Raw genomic sequence first — 19,043 nt, forward strand, 5'->3', positions numbered from 1 at the left:
CAGCTTCGGAGGATAATAATACAACCACCATTTTTTCTTCCCACATTCGCACTAAGTGACCAGCTCACTGAAGTCTGCCGTATTTTATACGATTCACAATATTTTATCAACTTGATACAGATCGTGATTCATTCGTCTACGCCACAAACTGTTTTCTAGTTTCCTTCCCAGTTTTGTACGCAGCACATTTCGCACGAAAATTCTCTGGTCCGTCCACGTTTCATGTCCGTAAGGAGCCAATTCAGCAGCAATACGTCTTTTCACATCACGGGATACGTATTTGTTACTTGACACAAGTGTTCCAAAGGTAAACAAATTCTTCAACAACTTCAAACACATCCCCATCAAGCACTACCTCAGCACTAACACCACTAGGTCTTCCTCTATCTTTACCTGCCACCATGTACTTTGTCTTAGTAGAGTTGATGGTTACGTCTATCATTGCCATTTCCCTCTTTAGTGGGACAAACGCCTCCACTACTGCTCTGCGATCGATTCCAATGAGGTCGATGTCGTCCACAAAACTCAGGAGCATAAGCGACCGTGCGATGATAGTGCCGTTTCTCTGCACGCCAGAGTGTGCAATGTTAAACAATAAATTCGAAAGTGCATACATCTGCTTTAATCCATCTAATGTCACAACGAGGCTAACCCTTCGTCTGCAATCCGAATACTTGATTTCGAACCATCCAGCGTTACACGTATCAGTCTAATCAGTTTTGATGTTTTAACCACATTGTGCTTTCGTGCTGCGCGCTTTTATTTTCTCTTTGCTGAAGGAAGTTTTATTACTAATGAAGCTATTTTTATTTCAACAGTGCTTCTCATGTGCTATTTGTACCTACTGAGGGAGTAAAAGTGAGTAAAATTCCGACAAGCTGTGGTAATCCTGCAGGGACACCGTTCTGGGAAAAACCCTCTTAGAAGGTCAGGTCTCCACGGTCAGCAATGAGCATTACTAAAAACCCAGATTGATCCACCTAGCAGTGATTGTGTTTTTCTCGTGCATTATTAAACAACCCAATTAAACAATCAAATGAATTATCGGGAAGTTCGTTGAAATTTCACTGAAAAATTTGTGATATTAATTTTAAAATTACTAAGTAAAGTATTATTAGCGTGCGCGTTTTATGTGAGCTTCTTTATTATTCCAAAAAGCTGCAGAAACGTTATGGCGTTATGCGTCATAACTTGCATGCAATCAAAGCTTGCGTTTCAATTGTTGTACTTAAGTCTTAGTCGAGTAGAAGATGGGTTGGTCCTTCAATGTATTTTATGGCATGCTATAACTTAATTACTATGTTTTATAATAATTTTAATATTTAGATTTTTTTTGGAATGCGCAATCGTTATGAAATTCAATAGTGGTCAATTACGCTTTATTCTCTGTCGAATGTAACTTGTTGTGAGAGAATCGGTTTAGAATTACTATGTGAAAAATTGGCTAATGTTTTTTATGGCACATGTGCACGCACACAAACATACACCCTGTAACCCTATGAGGGTGTCGCTGAGTCGGGGACCTTTCGTTAAGAAAGTACTACATCAACACTTCCTTCCCCTCCTAAGTTACGGTGATCCCAGTTTGAAACCCTTTTGGAAATTAACGAAAATTCTTAAAAAAAACCCACAAAAGCCGATTCCAGCTTTTAAAGAGGGAAATAAAATTTTACTAACAAATGGCGAAAAGGCTCAAAAACTTGGTCAGCAGTTTGAGAGTGCACATAATTTTAGTCTAGGTCTCACTAGTCCAATTGAGGATCAGGTTACACGGAGCTTCGAAGATATTCTCAATCGAGAGAATGTTTTTGACCCTTCGTTGGAAACAAATTTGGATGACCTGAAATCTATTACCAGAAAATTTAAAAATATGAAAGCCCCGGGTGATGATGGTGTCTTCTACATACCTATCATAAAACTTTCTGAGAGCTCTTTGTCCTTTTTGGCTATTTCAACAAATCTCGGGTACTTATTCAAAAGGACGTATGTGATTTTGTAAACAAAGATTCAAACGTCGATTCGTCCGATCTGATAGTCCACGCAAACCATCACCATAAACAGATAGGGGAGGCTTCGGCTACCTGTTGGTGGTGTTGATTTGCGGGAGTGCCATCAGATTGGACAAATAAACGTTTGAATCTTGTTTACAAATCACATACGTCCTTTTGAATAAGTACCTGAGAAATGTTTTTAATTGGCATACTTCCGTGATAAATGGAAAAACGCCAAAGTTGATGCAATTTTGGAACCGGACAAAAATGCAGCTGAGGCTTTTAGTTATCGCCCAATCAGTTTGCTTTCTTCAATAAGTATTATTTTAAATAGAATGATGGTTCATATTAATGACAATTCTCTTTTTGCTGATGAGCAATTTGGTTTTCGCCATGGGCATTCAACCACTCATCAGTTATTAAGAGTTACGAATTCGGATCAACAAATCTGAAGGATATTCGACTGGAGTTGCTCTTCTTGATATAGAGAAAGCATTTGACAGTGTTTGGCATGAAGGTTTGATTGTAAAATAAATGAATTTTAATTTTCCTCTGTACAACTGATCCAAAATTATTTATCAGATAAACTATCAGAATTCGAAATCTGATAGATTACTTGTAAGAGCTGGTGTTCTCCAAGGCAACTTACTGGGGCCCATATTGTATAACATTTTTATTTCTGACCTGATTTACCACCAGGGTGTCAAAAATCTTTGTTGGCACATGACACGGGCCTCTCAGCCAAAGGACGAAGCCTTCGTGTCATTTGTAGTAGATTGCAAAAAATATTTTAATTTTGTTATACATTTCTGGTTACACCTCTGACACTATGTTTTTCCAAATATTTCTGACAATCTTGTTGCGGTTAGTTATTTTATGATGTGGGTTTTTCACAGTATTACCGAGAGTTAATTAAGAGTTTTTTTTTCGATTTTGTCACATTTCCCATTTTATCACTCCAAAATTCACCAGTAGGGTGTTAAAATCGGGATATTACTGTATTATAAGAACATTATGGAGCTCTTTCAGTGAAATGTCTTCACCTTAGCTTCACGAGCTTAGTATTATTCCATTTAATTTAACCACGTTATGAACTGACCATTGAGCATTTTCATTGCTTCTTCATCGAGCAAATTCCACTGAGAAATCAAAAAGCAGATAAGATAATAAAAATGGTAAGGCATTGAAGAAACTCGATATTTCCCCAATAATCTTTATTTAATATATCACATTATTGAATATATCACATTATTAATAATACACCCAAACATATTTTCCATTTGATTCGATACAGTATTAAATAGATTCCCGGCTAATTGTTAAATCTCGCACGTTCATGGCTCAGTTATGTATCCTTTCGAAACACTGTCATCAAACTGTGCACGATTTATAATCGCGAACGTAAGCAAACAAAAAGATATTTTTTCGAAGGGTGGAACCGTGACGCAAATCAATTTCGGTTTCTTCAATTTTCTCCGGTTTTATATGGATATCGGGCTCCAAAATTGTAGCCAACTGATTCATTGCACGCAAATACTCACAGGCAATTCGGGTAGCTTCGACAGTGGCATCCATATACTGGTAGATCGTAACGGATCCTTGGTACTGCGTCATAGGCCCTATTACGACGTCACTGGAGTTGGATAAATTAATCACGCTGGTCGTTGCCGGCTGCAGGTTGTTGTTATTGTTGCTATTGTTTGTGGCACCTGGAATGGACCCAGGGCCGGCCCCCGGAGTTTGGTTGTAGCTGTTGCCACTGGCCATGTGTGGCACGTGGTGTTGGTGGAAACTGTTATACCGGGGTTGGATACTCATCAATGCATTCGTCACGGACTCCGGTAGTGGGGTGGACGGTTGGGGAGTGTTAGGATCCATGCTCTGAATAGATTGCTAATTACTGGCCCGGCACAAGCAGAAAAACCCGACAAATAACGCGCGAGTGATGCGAAATCTATACACCGATCGGGTTAAAGTTATCATCAAGACTAAAACAGCCGTAGAGGATGAGTGATTTCAACGGGTTGACTAGCTACGAGACGTGTGCGAAACGTCTCTGATAATGTTCCGTGCAGTTATAGATTGAGACTTGTGTTCGTCGATGGTGATTAATATAGTGAGAACTGCTTGACGGAATGGGAAACTCCAGAGGCTCGTTTGACGAGGTTTGCGTATGAGAACGTTGGGCACACAACAGCAAATAGGGTTAGAACGAATGTGATAATTTCTGGATTGAGTGATCTGAAGTGAAAGCTCACTAGTGTGTATTTGTTTTATGCACATTCACGTTCTGTTCACCTGTGTAAGCATGGGCGCATGAATTCAAGACATATATTGGTTGGAATGATTTCGACAAGGTGCATGTGTGATGCCGACTATTTATACCAATTCCAGTTTATTATCCATGCAAATAAGCTAACTTGTCATCTATACCATCGGTACTGTTCGGAATCCCCAATGTGTGCGAAGTGATAATAAAAGATTGAAACTTGTCTCAAATTATATTGCCATTAGCAACGAATCTGCATTTGGTAGTATCTAATTAAGTGATAAGCATCTTATATAATTGCAAGAATACTGAATGTTCACATATGTTTATGGAATTAGCAATACGGGAAAATCATTTCCCCAGTTATGAGGAAAACTCTCGTTATAATAAATGTGAGATTGTTCGTTTCGCAATATGTGCTGCGATCGAATCAAACATCTAATAATAATTGCCACTGTACTGTTCGTAGCAATTGTAACACAGCATTGAAGAATCTTTCCGATGTATTTCAATTTTCTTCAAACACATAGGGCATTTGCTCTGAATAGGGTATCCAATCATGGTTTGAATCATTTTGAAATCAGTCGAAATTATCATCTCTTTCACGCACAAAAAATATTTTAAAAACAACAAATTTTTACATAGATTCTAAAAGAATTTGACATTGTTTTGGCGGTAATAAGAATGATTGTTGTTTCAACAATCCAAAATTGTTGTTTTAAGAGGAGCCTCAAAAGCTTAAATTAGAATAGCTTTTTTGATATTTAAAATCGATAATAAAAGTATTATTGATTCAACAAGATATATATTATTGCTCTAATAAGAGATTCATTTAGATTTTATTGTCATCTATTATTGAAATGAAAAGCAATATTTATTAGTTTTCAAAATACATTTTTTATTGATTTTCTATCTCATTGTTTTTTTAGAAATACTACTACATATTATGCGCAGATGGTATCCGGAAGTTTTGACCAAAAACTAGCTGTCACTTTGCCGGAAATCATCTAGGTAAATTTGCTCGCATAATTTTCTTTTGGGAAGCAATTTCCTCCAGAGTAATATTTTCATCTTCAAGCGTAGCCAAGGGCAGTAGGAAAACCACGTGTTGTTAGGATCTGAAACAAAATAGGTGACTATGTTGTTCTTTCCTGCATTTGTTGAAATATTTTCAGTGACTCACCTTGTTAAATCAATCAGTATCGGTCATGCCTGCTCAATTCCAGCGTTCATACTTCAACGCGAGTTCTGCGTTTTCTCGTCTGTTTGGTTCCTATCGATTTGTCTGATCGGACAATATACCATAAAACATACCTCGAAATTTATATAATAGGATGATAGAAAAATTTTCGATTGTATGACATTTGCCAGAAAACCATTTGCCAGAACCAAATTGCCAGAATGAATTTTGCCAGAAACCCATTTGCCTGAATGGACCATATGCCAGAAAGTCATTCTCCAGAATAAACCATTCCCCAGAATTAGTAAAACTTGAAATTTCGATTATTCCACCAACAATAAAGATTAGAAAAGAACTATATAAAGAAGGTAATTTTGGATAACGGAGATTGCGCATTATTTACTAATGAAGGGATTCTCGGCATGATCAATATTCAAAAAAGGGATTATTTAACATATTAGACAATTTTCAGAAAGATGGATACTTATTTATCAAAAAATACATTCATATTTGCTTTATACCAAAACAAACTGTTCAGAAATGGATATCATACTACCAAAAATCCAAACATTTTTTTTTGGCAAAAACCCATTAACTTATGATGTATATCAGCGCACACATAGTCATTCACCACGCAAGCTACTAATAAGAGATGTATCCAAATACCACACAGGTCTGAAATCAGCAATTATTTAATTTACGTATGGTTTTTCTTCTTCAATGGCTCTACATTCCAACTGGAACTTGGCCTGCTTTTCAAGTTAGTATTTAATTAGCATTTCCTCAGTTAGCTTTTATATACACGTCATTGCATGAATATGTATCTTGTGTAACAAGTACAATGGATACACTATGCCCAGGGTGTCGAGAATGTTTCCAACCCGTAAACCTCCTAGACCGGACTCGAGAATCGAACCCGCCATCTCCGGATTGGCAATCTAACGCCTTGCTCGCAAGACTACTGGAGACCTCGTATGGTTCTATATCGATTATATTAGGTGTAGCTATTGCAAGAAATTATAACGGCGACACATATATCATATATAAATATTATTGGCAGTGTATTTCTCTGTTTTTATCTACGTTTGAACAATATCACTTTAAGTCATACTAGACAGCTATTTGCTCTCATTGAAGAAGTTATAGTCAAGGCAAAATGTCTACTTTTTAAAGAAGGAACTATATCCACAATTTCCATTTTCAAACACGGGGTTGGACAAACACCTACTTCTCGAGAAGGGATAACATCTACTCTTGCCTTAATCGGAGCAATCGCCTTCTTTCAAAAAATGGATAATATCCACGATTGCTTCATTTCTGGCAAACGGCTATTTTCAAAGAATGGATCATACCCACCATTGCCTTATTCCGAACAAGCTCCTACTTTTAATGAGGGAATTACATACACCATTGCCTTAATCCGGGCAAGCGCCTTATTTGGTAGAAGGGATCATTTCCAAGATTCTTTTAATCTTGGCAAACGTCTATTTTTAAAAAAGGGATTACAATGTCGGCAATGTCGGATTTGCTTTAATCCGGGAAAGTGCCTACTTTAAAAAAAGGAATTACATCTACCATTGCCTTAACTCAGGGAAGCGCCTATTTTAAAGAAGGGATCACATCTTCCATTATATTAATACCGGCAAACGCCTACTTTTAAAGAAGGGATCATACCTACCTTTGCTTTTTCCTGGCAAACGTATATTTTTAAAGAAGGGATCACATCCAGCATTGTCTTAATCTGGGCAAGCGCCTCCTTTTAAAGAATGAATTACATCCAGTACAGCGTTAATCCGGGCAAGTGCCTTCTTTTGAAGAAGGGATCATATCCACGATTGATTTAATCTGGGCAAGCGCCTGCTTTTAAATAAGTGATCTCATTCAACATTGGCTTTATCCGGGCAAGCGCCTTCTTTTAAAGAAGGGGTCATACCCATCATTGCCTTAATCCGGGCAAGCGCCTGCTTTTAAAGAAGTGATCTTATTCAACATTGCCTTAATCCGGATATGCGTCTTCTTTTAAAGAAGGGGTCACACCCACCATTGCCTTAAACCGGGCAAGCGCCTTCTTTTAAAGAATGAATTACACCCACCGTTGTCCTTATCCGGGCAAGTGCCTACTTTTAACGAAGGATCTCATCCACCATTGCTTCAGTTGTGGCAAACGCTTATTTTCAAAGAAGAGATCACATCCATCAATTTCTTAATCCGGGCAAGCGCCTACTTTTAAAGAAGAAATTACATTCATCATTGCCTTAATCCGGAGAAGCGCCTTCTTTTGAATAGGGGATCATATCCACCATTGCTTTAATCCGGTATCAAATCCATTTGTATGTCCAATGTTTGCTTTAATCTAGGCAAACACCTATTTGAAAGAAAGGATCACAACCACCATTGCCTTAATCCGGGCAAGTGGCTATAGCCGGCTTACTCGGCTTATGTATGCATACGTCTTATGTACAGATTAGGTATTTTCAATTCTATTATCGTTTAAATCACTTAAATAAAGGAAAAAAATCTATTATCGACCGGCGCGGTGTTATATTCCTCAGTAGAAAACAACTATAAAACAACAACAAAGTTAAATTATAAAAATGTCCCTTATTATATCCTTTTGACGCTGCACATAGTTATGCCGAAAGTTCATGGCATTAAGAATTATTGCGCATACTGGGCAAACGCGCGCATGGCAAATAGGTAATGACCAATTCTGTGGAATGGTACATTCTGGCGAATGGCTTTCTGGGGAATGGTGCATTCTGGCAAATGACTTTCTCGGGAATGGTCCATTCTGGCAAGGTCCATCATACAACCAAAATTATTATGCACTTCACATTTTGATTCACTGAGCAACTGTGTTTAGCTAGTGGATCAATTGCAAACAGTCCAACATTCTTTTAAACAAAAACCGTTGAAAGATAACATCGTAATAATGTAAATAAAATTGAAGTTGGACATCAAAATGTCGAAGCAAAAGGGGTTAGTTTATTAGTTCCTGAATGGTCCATTTGTGACGCTGAACATTAAAACGGTGTTTCACCGTATTTATCATCAATAACATGATAGAAGAGGTTCAAGAGAAGACACAGGAGCTACCCACCGCGAGTTTGTATCGGTGGTGACGAAATCGAGGTGGTAGAAGAATTTGTGTACTTGGACTCATCAGGACTGCCGAAAATGATACCAGCAGAGAAATTCGGAGACGTATAGTGGCTGGAAATCGTACGTACTTTGACCTGTAAGACGCTCCGATCGAATAGAGTTCGCCGCCGTACCAAACTGACAATCAACAAAACGCTCATTAGACCGGTAGTTCTCTACGGACACGAGACCTGGAGATGCTCGTGTAAGACCAACGCGCACTTGGAGTTTTCGAAAGGAAAGTGCTGCGTACCATCTATGGTGGGGTGCAGATGGCGGACGGTACGGAGGAGGCGAATGAACCACGAGTTGCATCAGCTGTTGGGAGAACCATCCATCGTTCACACCGCGAAAATCGGAAGACTGCGGTGGGCCGAGCACGTGAAAATGGTTCTTGACAACGATCCGACGGGCACAAGAAGGCGAGGTGCGCAGCGGGCAAGGTGGATCGATCAGGTGGAAGATATCTTGCGGACCCTCCGTAGACTGCGTGGTTGGCGACGTGTAGCCATGGACCGAGCTGAATGGAGAGGACTTGAGATACCGTACAGGCCACTTCGGCCTTAGTCTGAATAAATAAATAAAATCATCAAATAACAATCATTTGACGCGTAACGTCATTGAAATTATTGAGCAGCGTTCTCTAAATGACTCGCAGACGTGTTGCATTTATCAAGTTACTAGTGTTTCATATCGTCAGAATCATAATTAATTATGATTAAAGTGAAGAAGAAGAAGTCGAAGGATGATATTAGAAAATATTGCACGGAAGCATACGGAATTTTTTAAAACTTTTCTCAAAAATTCTAGAAGCGATTTAATTAAAACGGAAAGCAGTACGGGGTTGGACTTTTCTTATACTGTGTATCAAGTATGATATCATAAAATAAAATTTGAAATAAAAAATGCAGTAGAAGGATAGTCCAACCCCTGTATTGCTAACTGTTTTAATTAAATTGCTCCTAGAAATTTTGAGAAGAATTTAAAAACTTCCCGTATGCTTCCCCATGCAATATTTTTCAAATATCATCCTTCGACTTCTTCTTCTTCATGCAACCTTTAATCGTCAATACAAAGAATTATGTTTTACTCGATTTTTATTTCGGTCGTACTTTTGATCGTGTGACTTCAATGTGCCACCATAATCTACGCAACATATTCTTTAAAGTTCTGAAAATCAAATGAAAATCGGATGGTAATAAATATAAGGTAAACATTTCAGATGAGCGCAAAACTGAGAAAATGTGAATAGCGTTAAAACAGAGTTACGTGTATTCATTTACGTCTACAAAAACCCACTGAATTTTTTTTAGATGTTTTATTAACCTTTTGTCTTTGCTCTGGGGTCAATATGACCCCAGGCCACTTTGAGTGGCTGCCATTTTTTTAGTTTTCAACCGATTCTCCTAATTTTTGGTAGTTTGGTAAAACTCGCTGAGATCTGTCTCCTAGGTGCAAATTCGTTTGAAAAATCTTGAAAATATGCGTTACAGTGTACTTTTTCAAAAACTTACGTTGTCTGTGCTCTAGGGGTCAAATTGACCCCAAATTGAAATTGCTATAACTTTTTTAATGTTTGGCCAATTTTGGATTTTTGGGGCTGTTTCAAAAGATAATTTATTCATCTTTTAGGTCGTTACCAAAGATTGACTATAGGTGGGCGGGTACATCGCGGGGAGGGGTTTTCGTAAAAAAGAGTACAAAAACAGTGATTTTCTATGCTTATGTTACTTATATCTGAAAATCCTGACCATTTTGAACTGCACCTTTTCAAAAGGTTATGCAGGAAGGCGTGAAAATGAGGCATTGATTAATTTAGAGCTTGGTCGCTAGGTGGCGGTATATTTGAATTCATTAATTTAGATTACTCCAGTAATTCCGATGTATGGAATTTTCCTCATTGTAAATATTCTTATCGCACAAATTTGAAATTTGTAAAGATGACATCTTTAACTAAGTTCGTCTGGTGGGAATGGACTGTCATGTGACGGAATAAATAATTAGGAAATTTACAAATAGGCGGCGCTAGCGTACTTGCAATATTCTTGCATATATGAAATATTGCTTTAGCTTGAGATCCCTCATACCTACATCCAAGTTGTATTCGGCAACATTGTTTAGGATGTCTAGCACTACAAAGCGGTGCTCAATATAATAAGCACTTCTTCCAATTTTTAAATTTGTGCGATAAGAATATTTACAATGTCCGCTATTGGAATATCGTTAGTAGTCCAGAATAATGAATTCAAATATACCACTACCTGGCGGGCCGAGTTCTAAATTTATCAACGCCTCATGCCAAAGCACATGCCTTCCTGCATAACCTTTTTAAAAAAGGTGCTGTTCAAAATGGGTAGGATTTTCGGATATAAGTAAAACAATCAAGAAAAATCCCTATTTTTGTACCCTTGTTCACTAAAACTCATCCACGCGATGTACCCGCCAACCTATAGTTAATCTTTGGTAACGACCTGAAAGATGATTAAATTATCTTTCGAAACAGCCTCAAAAATCCAAAATTGGCCAAACATTAAAAAAGTTATAGTAGTTTCAATTTGGGGTCAATTTGACCTCAGAGCACAGACAACGTAAGTTTTTTTGAGCACAGACAGAAGGTTAATTTTATTTGAGCTTTTCAAAAAAAGCTCAACCCCAATAATATTCACTGAAATAATAATTCTTTGTCATTAATGTTATTTTAACAAATCTTGTTGAAACATTAAATTTCGTCATCATCTTCTTCTTCTTCTCATTGGCATTACATCCCCACACTGGGACAGAGCCGCCTCGCAGCATACCATAGTAACATTTTGGTTTTATACTGGTTTTATAACACTCTTGTAGATTAAATCATGGTCGTCAAGGGCGTTATAAAACTTGAAATGTTACTTGGGTAGTGTTCCAAAAAACATTTGTATCAAAAAAAAATCCAAAAACTCACTGTATTAAAAAAACTCTGTATTAAAAATTTTAAAAATTAAATATTATTTCGACTCATTCCAACGTAATTTCGGCGTTTACGTCTTCAATGCTTTTTCTTTAGACACAAAACATATTTTCTCCTCATTACTATCTTTCTGAAACATTCACTAACTGAAAGTATAGAGTTCACACAATTCTTGTGCAAAAAAGTTTGAAAATTTTGGTGAAAAGTATTGGAATATTTTGATAATCTTTTTTGGGTCGCGTATATTGTCCAACATCGTTTATTTTGGATATGGAATTCCCAATTTTGGAATAAAATAGTTTTGTTCCAATATTGCTGGCTTTACATGGAAATTGTTTGACCATATAATGACTGATATGTTGAATTATTGGAAATCACCATTAAATTAAGTGATTAGCTTAGGGGCGCGTATTGACCCCTAAGGGACGCATTTCATGACACAATGACAGAAGTGAGATCAATTTGTCAAAAGAAAGCCATCAATCGATTAACATCATCGTACAATTGCGAAACAATTTTAAATAGTTAAAATAGTAGCATACAAGGTAAAAACTGATCATGGTTTGAACTAAAGTGTATCGTGATTTGAACTTGTGAATGCAGTCATGTTCTAATGCTGTCCGCTAGAAGCGTTACATGCAATTTTAATGGAGCAATTTTATTTACATTTCCTATATGAAAAAATTGCAATTTCCAGATCGATAATTCAGACGATTTTCACACGTTTCGAGTTACTAATCTAATGCGAGAAGATGAATAGTAAAAAAAATTGCTTTTCTCTAGGTTTCTTCAGCGTTTCATGCATGTAATTAGTATTATATTTAGTAGCTGCTGCCAGTAGTTCAAGCAATGGTACGAATTTAGTTGAAACCAGTGTAGTTCAAACCATGGCACGATTCGAAGTTATGTAGTTATTAAGTTTTTTCAATGACACTAAGCATACATATGTGAACTCATGATGTTTTTGGAAAGATAATGTTTTTAGAATGACAATGATAATGAATTCTTTTCCTAGCTCAGGTCACTAAGGTAGCTTTTTCTCGTATACATAACAAATTTGGCGCAAAACTGAATTTAATTTTTAAACTATGTAGTTATACGTACCCGGCTTTGCTCGGGGTTTGAAAAAGTAAATCATGCAATTAAAATGCCCAGTGCTGAATATACTATAGCATGGAACCCAAATACATAGGTAGAATCATTGTTTAAAGATAAAGCGATTTAATTCGATGTGCCCACTTTGATCGGTTTTGCATAGGGTAGCTGTACTGATTTTGGCCTTGTATTCTACTTAGTGTTAAGCAATTTGACCGCATGTCATTTGACATCATTTGTATACTTCAAATATGTTTAAAAATGCAATTCTTTGGTGAATATTATATTATACTAGTCGACCCGGCAGACGTTGTCCTGCATAATGCGTGTGTTGTGAACTGCTCATGTGAAATTTCCATTCGAATGTTAATTTTAGTTTTTCATGATTTACTTAACCCTGCCCATGATTTTCTCATGAGAAATATCATATAAACCCGTCGGAAGCTATAATGAACGTTTCTGCTGAAGGAATGAATAAAATCCATCCACCCGAGTTATGCGGATACGAACACAGACCATTTCATTTTTATCGTATAGAAAGATATTTTTATTCTCTTTTTCCCCTTCTCCGTTCCTCCTACTATGTCTCCCTTTTTCTTTAATCTTTCTTTTTTTATTTCTTTCTTTTCTTTTCTTCTTCTTCATTTTTATTCTTTCTTTTTCCTTCCTCCATATACTTTCTTCCTTTACTTTTTTCTCTATTCTATTCCTTCTTGTTTTTTCAGGTGCAGCAGGGACAGGACTTGACAACCCCTCCCCATGGACACTACGAGTTAGGGGGCCTGCCTAGGTGTGGTGGGGTTTGACAGTGGTGTCGTGTAAGATGCTGAAATGGAGGCGATAGAGGTACTTCTCCATACAACATTTAAGTATTTCGTCTGCAATTTAGCATCTTGTATTGCACCACGTACGATATTATATTGACTGGCCGCTCGAAGCGCACAAGATCAACACGAGTGCCAACTGGCAAAAAGGTTTCAGCTAGACAAGATTTGTCTATAATATGAATACTCCAAGATTTTTTCCGAGAAAGCTTCTGGTAGTTCCTTGGCAGTTCCTTCGGGGGTTCCTTTGAAAATTATCCTGGGAGTTTCTTCAGAAATTCTTCCGGAAGTTGCTTCGAGGATTCTTTCGGGAATTCCACCGGCAATTCATCCGGGAATTCCTCCGGGAGTTCCACCAGTAGCTTTTCCAGGAAATCATTTAGGCTTTCTTCAGAAATTTAGCTGGAAATTCCTTCCGAAATTCTTCCGATAGTTTCTCTGAGAGTTCCTCCGGGAGGTCCTCTAGGAATTCTTCTAGGAGTTCCTTCGGGAGTTCTTACGAGAGCTCCTCCAGCAGTTCCTTCGAGAATTCCTCCGGGAGATCCACCAGCAGTTTCTACAAGAATTGCTCCGATAGTTTCACTGGCAGTTCCTACACAGAAAGAAAAATCGTTATTAGAATTAAAAAAACCATTGGTAAAAACAAAAAGTTGCGTTGGTTCTTTTTCGTAGAAAGTTGTCTAAGTTCAAAATAAAAGTATGGCAACTTTTGCAAGAGCTACGGTTCAAATCTTTCACGTGGCTCCGAAATTAAAAGTTTAAACATTTAAAACAAAATTGTAGAACTGTCAAATCAAAATGATCACACCGTTCATAAAATAGAGTGCGATATTTTTAAGTGAAAAATTTTCTTGTATTTACTGAAAAAGACGGAATCCATACTTCACCCTTTCTTTTCAATCTACTCCATTAAATTTCATATGTTTTTTTACTTTTCATTTCATTTATTTAAATATTAACCTTTTTACAATACGTAGCAGCTTCATCAAGGCTTCTCGGGGACGCCTTGCAGGTATCGGTGAACATAGCGCCATGCCCCGACAACAACCCGACAAACAACTTATCTGCAAGCAGGGTTACTGGAAATCGCATCAAGTATCTCGCATTCACTCATACTTTGCGAACGGAATCGGAAAAGGACGATAAATGATGCATCCCGAATGAACCGCACAAAATATATCTTCCCAAACCTGACGAGTGAATCCTGTATGAATATGTTTCTGTATTTATTCGTACTGCATTAGCTTCGGGTTTGATTCATCACCATGTGGTGAGTGACTCCCGTGTGTGCACAAGTGTTGTACTGTTCGTACTGCTTTTGAATCGGCCTCGATTTATCTCCAGCAGAACTTGGAGATTTACGATCGGATGCGATGATGATTGATGATGAGTGGTAAAGATGATAGAAAAATTGAATCATCGCAGTCCGCCGGCAAACATTGCAACGGGCAGCAAGCAATGCCGGGTGGAGAATAATAGGTATACCTACCTAGGTATGGGAGGTATGGAGCGAGGTTCAAATGATATCGCTGCTCGTCGTAGTTTACCATAGATTACTGATAGCATGACAAATTGAACATTATTTAATTATTGCTATATGCCTACGTGTTTATGTAAGTTTCTATTGAGATTATTATGTGGATATATTTAATACTGGTAAACATGGCTTAGCATTTCTTATTAAGAACAAAAACAGAGTGTGCTATGCATTATCCTACCACATTGGTTTATGTGATTAGCACTGTTCAAAGAATTTATTCATTATAATGCATTGAAGAAGTTATGAATTGGGGTAAAACATTACCCAAGATTTCAACGTGATAGCAAAAATTAATTTTCCAATAGGTTTTCGATATGTTGGCATCAAACGGAAGTCTTAGATTTCTAAAATAGGACGTGGAGTGCTTCTTCCAATTCGTCTTCAGGGAACCTGCGGTGCTGTTTGAAAGAGATGGCGCCACAACATTTTAAGTATAATTAATTTCCTTGTTTGGACAAATCACCCATTCTCACCATGCGTAGTTCTCACGCATCTCATCGATATAAAATACGGATAAAAAATGCTTGGAATATTGAATAGGTTTCAGTTCAAAACAATAAAAAAGGTTTCATTATGTCTCCATACTAAACTCTAGTTACAGTCAAACCTCCATGAGTCGATATTGAAGGGACCATCGACTCATGGAAATATCGATATGTGGAATATGAAACCTATAGAAAGCTGTTTGAAGGGACCATCACAGTAACCCAGAAAACATTTTTCAATATGGCATATTTTGCTTCCATGAGTCGATATCGAGTCATAGAACATCGACTCATGGAGGTTTGACTGTATTTACTTTAAATTTCTTCAAGGCTGTTCTCCACCTCGTGTGTGTGGAAGGAACATAGAAAATCTACTATATTGAACAGCAGATACAGCTAGTGTTTATGCTGAAGCTGAACCACATTGATACAAATACGCAACAACATAACACCATCTGTCACCTGGTAATGTATATTTGCAGTTATATCATCATGTGTAGTAGGCAGTGTTGTAAAATGTCACTTGCATTCGTTTGTATAATTTTCACAGAACTTTTTCCAGAAGGTAGCTATCAATTCATGATGTATGACGAACTTATAGCGCTTAAATGTGCCTACAACTTTGTCTAACAAGATATTGCTGAAAACATGTAATCTGGGACGGCATGGGGGAAGTATATTAATTTCATAGGAATTTCTTATCGAATTGCAATATTACAAAGATATTTCCGATTTTTTTGAAGGATTTTCCAAAGAAATTCGTAAAGAAATTCCTAAAGTAAATTCCGGAATTTCCAAAGTTATCGTAGACATCACGGAGGGATTTCCCTGTAGGAGTTTTTATAGAATTCTTGGAGAAAATTAAAATGTCAAGAAATCCTTCGTCGAAAACATTCAATATTTGACAGCCACTTAGCTTCGGACGGCGGAACTAAGCATGACATAAGAGCACGGATCAAGAAGGCAAAGGCTGCTTTTGTGATTTTACGAAACATATAAAGAACAAATCAGATTAGCCAACGCACTAAATTTCAAATATTTCCGGATCTACACCCAACCAGGGGATGGCATATTTTAATACAGTTCTGCATAAGAACCTTACAGAAACAGAGACAATTGAGCATATACAATTCATAAGCTTTTATATTAAATATTGTATTAAAATAATACAGATTTGTATTATTTTAATACAATATTTGTATAAAAAGCTTACAGAATTGTATATGCCCAGATTTTACACAATAATTGTCAGATTTGTTTTTTGGGTGTAAAGTGAAATCTGTGTTTTTATACACCAGTGAGACTTGATGTGTATTGAAGTTACTGGTGCCCCACCATTACCATTACTAGAACTCTGACTCCGCCAATGTGTATAGGGTAAATGGGGTAAATGATGTATAGAGCAAATGATGTACAATCAATCAATAGTATCATTAGCAATCTAGAAATTTTGTTCGAGCCTCCATGTCTGTCCTTTGTGTTATAAGGTACTGTCTTCGAGGGAAACAGTGGCTCCGATGGTGATCACTGTTTCAGCTACATAAAATTGAAGATTAGATTTAGTGTACCTGAGAACAAGAAAACTGAATTATAAGAGACCTTTTTGAACGATTTTTTCCGACCTCCAGACTGTCGGCGAGGACGCTGGCTCATTCTCACCCCAGACCCATTGTCACCCCCGACGACGGTATGCATTAATCCAATTTTTCAATGATACTTATTCTCGGAGTCGAGTGAGTAAGTTTAAAAAAATAAAAAATCACAAACATGAAATTCGAAACAAAAAATTCACACGTGCACTATCAGTGATGAACTTTATAACTATTTAAAAATCACTTTAATAAAGAATAAAAAAAAATCTAGTAGCTATATTTCATATCTAGTAACACTCCAGATGAATTTAAGCCATAAAAATTGAAATGTCAATGTCATTTTTTTTTACAAATAGGTCGTAAGTTTCGAGTGAAAGAAGGGTTTTTAGTTGTAGTTCGTTAAAAAAACGACAAAGATATACTTTTTCCCATTGGTATTAATTATTTTGTATCTCCTGTGTTAGATTATAAGGTGTTTAGCGTGAAAAATGCATTGCTTTTCTTGTACATATATTTAATTTTTGGATTTTCGACGAAATTGCGTTTTTTTTAGTTTTGTTTTCTTTGTGACAAATATTTTCACATTATATTTCGAGTGGAAAATTAGAAGGAATGCAACTTACAGCACCCATTACGAAATTTCACGAGATTCAGCAGCTAAATGGAATGTATGTAAACAACCGTAAAGTCTTGTGGAGTCTAGCGCATTTGTGCGCTTTCATGCAGCATGGAAAGCGAAATTCTAAGAGCGGGAAATGATTGACAACCAAGTAACTGCAAAATAATTTTGTTTATGGGAGTGATTTCAAAATATCCTTCTACTCGCTTGAGCGCAGAAAAGCGGCTCTATCCGCAGCACTCAGCGTAAGACCTAATTTAAAAAAATATTTTATTTATTTTTGTTGTTACTGAAATTACGCTTGCAAGGCAGTGGGCAAGGCATTCATTCGAGTTTAATACCATGTAAACATTGCGTCTTATTGTTGTTTTTGTTAATTTATTGTTTAGATTCGTCTGCCTTTCAAAGAGTAAAATCGTATAAGTTTCGACCCCATTACGTCGTCGCACATACGCTACCGCTGTCAAGCGGATGCATCCCTGAACTCATCTTCAACTAAATGCCCTAGATCTCCCAAATAACTTTAATGAAGACTGTAAGCGTCTATCTTTTACGTTTGAAGCGATATAACAATAATTAACGTCTAAATATACTAAATACAAATCTCGTGGGCTCGCGCTTCAAATGTTCCGAAAGGCTAAAGCAGAACCTCTAGGTTTGTATCCATAAGAGAATCCTGTGTAACGCTCCCTACAACTTCCAATCATACTCAATCATCATCACTCGCGATGCGTTTTGGCGATCCATCGCTCGTGATGCAATCAACAAGGAATCCGATGAACACTTTATACGCAAAGCAAGAATCCGTGCAGATACGAATAACTGGTGAGTGCCGTTTGCTTCCAATTTGCAGATACTGGTAACTCAGTGATTGGCAAAAGCAAGGATGAAAAGGGAAGCCAAAAATGTATGGTTTGTTTCATCGCGTATCGTGTTCTCACGCGTGACGAAGACACACGAATAAAAGCTGTGGTATTCATAACTGAGCGGCATCTCAAGCGAAAGATGATGCTATGTAGGAATCAGTAACCCTGTCTGCAAGTAAAAATTGTCGCATCAGTTTATCGTCCATTTAAGAACTGCGTGTTTTGCTATCGCCGCTTTTTATGCTTTTAGAATATATTTTAACTACCTTGCAAGTCCGAGAGGTATCCAGTTTCTCCGTGTTTGACATCTTTGAAACAGTTCTCTTTGGGCCCGAACGCCAGCATAGATTTGCGACGGCTCTTGTCGCGATCGGCCATATTCTGGCCATGAAAGCTTAGATGCACTTCTGGACCTCTGTAAGCTGGTTTTGATGCATTCACTCTTATGAACACTGGTTGTTGATTACTGTGGCGGTCAATGATAAACTAACTTT

The 19,043-nt window shown here is 37.3% G+C and overlaps 2 protein-coding genes across 2 annotated transcripts in view; one reads left to right on the top strand and one right to left on the bottom strand.

The window, feature by feature from the left end:
* LOC134211064 (peptidoglycan-recognition protein LA) overlaps positions 1–4,085 on the bottom strand; it is a 45,092-nt gene extending 41,007 nt beyond the window's left edge. The window contains exon 1 of the mRNA XM_062687638.1: positions 3,533–4,085. Coding sequence (XP_062543622.1) covers positions 3,533–3,869 — 337 coding nt within the window. The 5' untranslated portion in view covers positions 3,870–4,085. The remainder of the gene's footprint in view (positions 1–3,532) is intronic.
* LOC134211069 (uncharacterized) overlaps positions 1–19,043 on the top strand; it is a 167,045-nt gene that overhangs the window by 137,491 nt on the left and 10,511 nt on the right. The gene's annotated exons all lie outside the window — the stretch shown is intronic.

The sequence above is a fragment of the Armigeres subalbatus genome, chromosome 2, assembly GCF_024139115.2.
Source record: "Armigeres subalbatus isolate Guangzhou_Male chromosome 2, GZ_Asu_2, whole genome shotgun sequence".
In the NCBI taxonomy this organism is placed as follows: Eukaryota; Metazoa; Arthropoda; class Insecta; order Diptera; family Culicidae; genus Armigeres; species Armigeres subalbatus.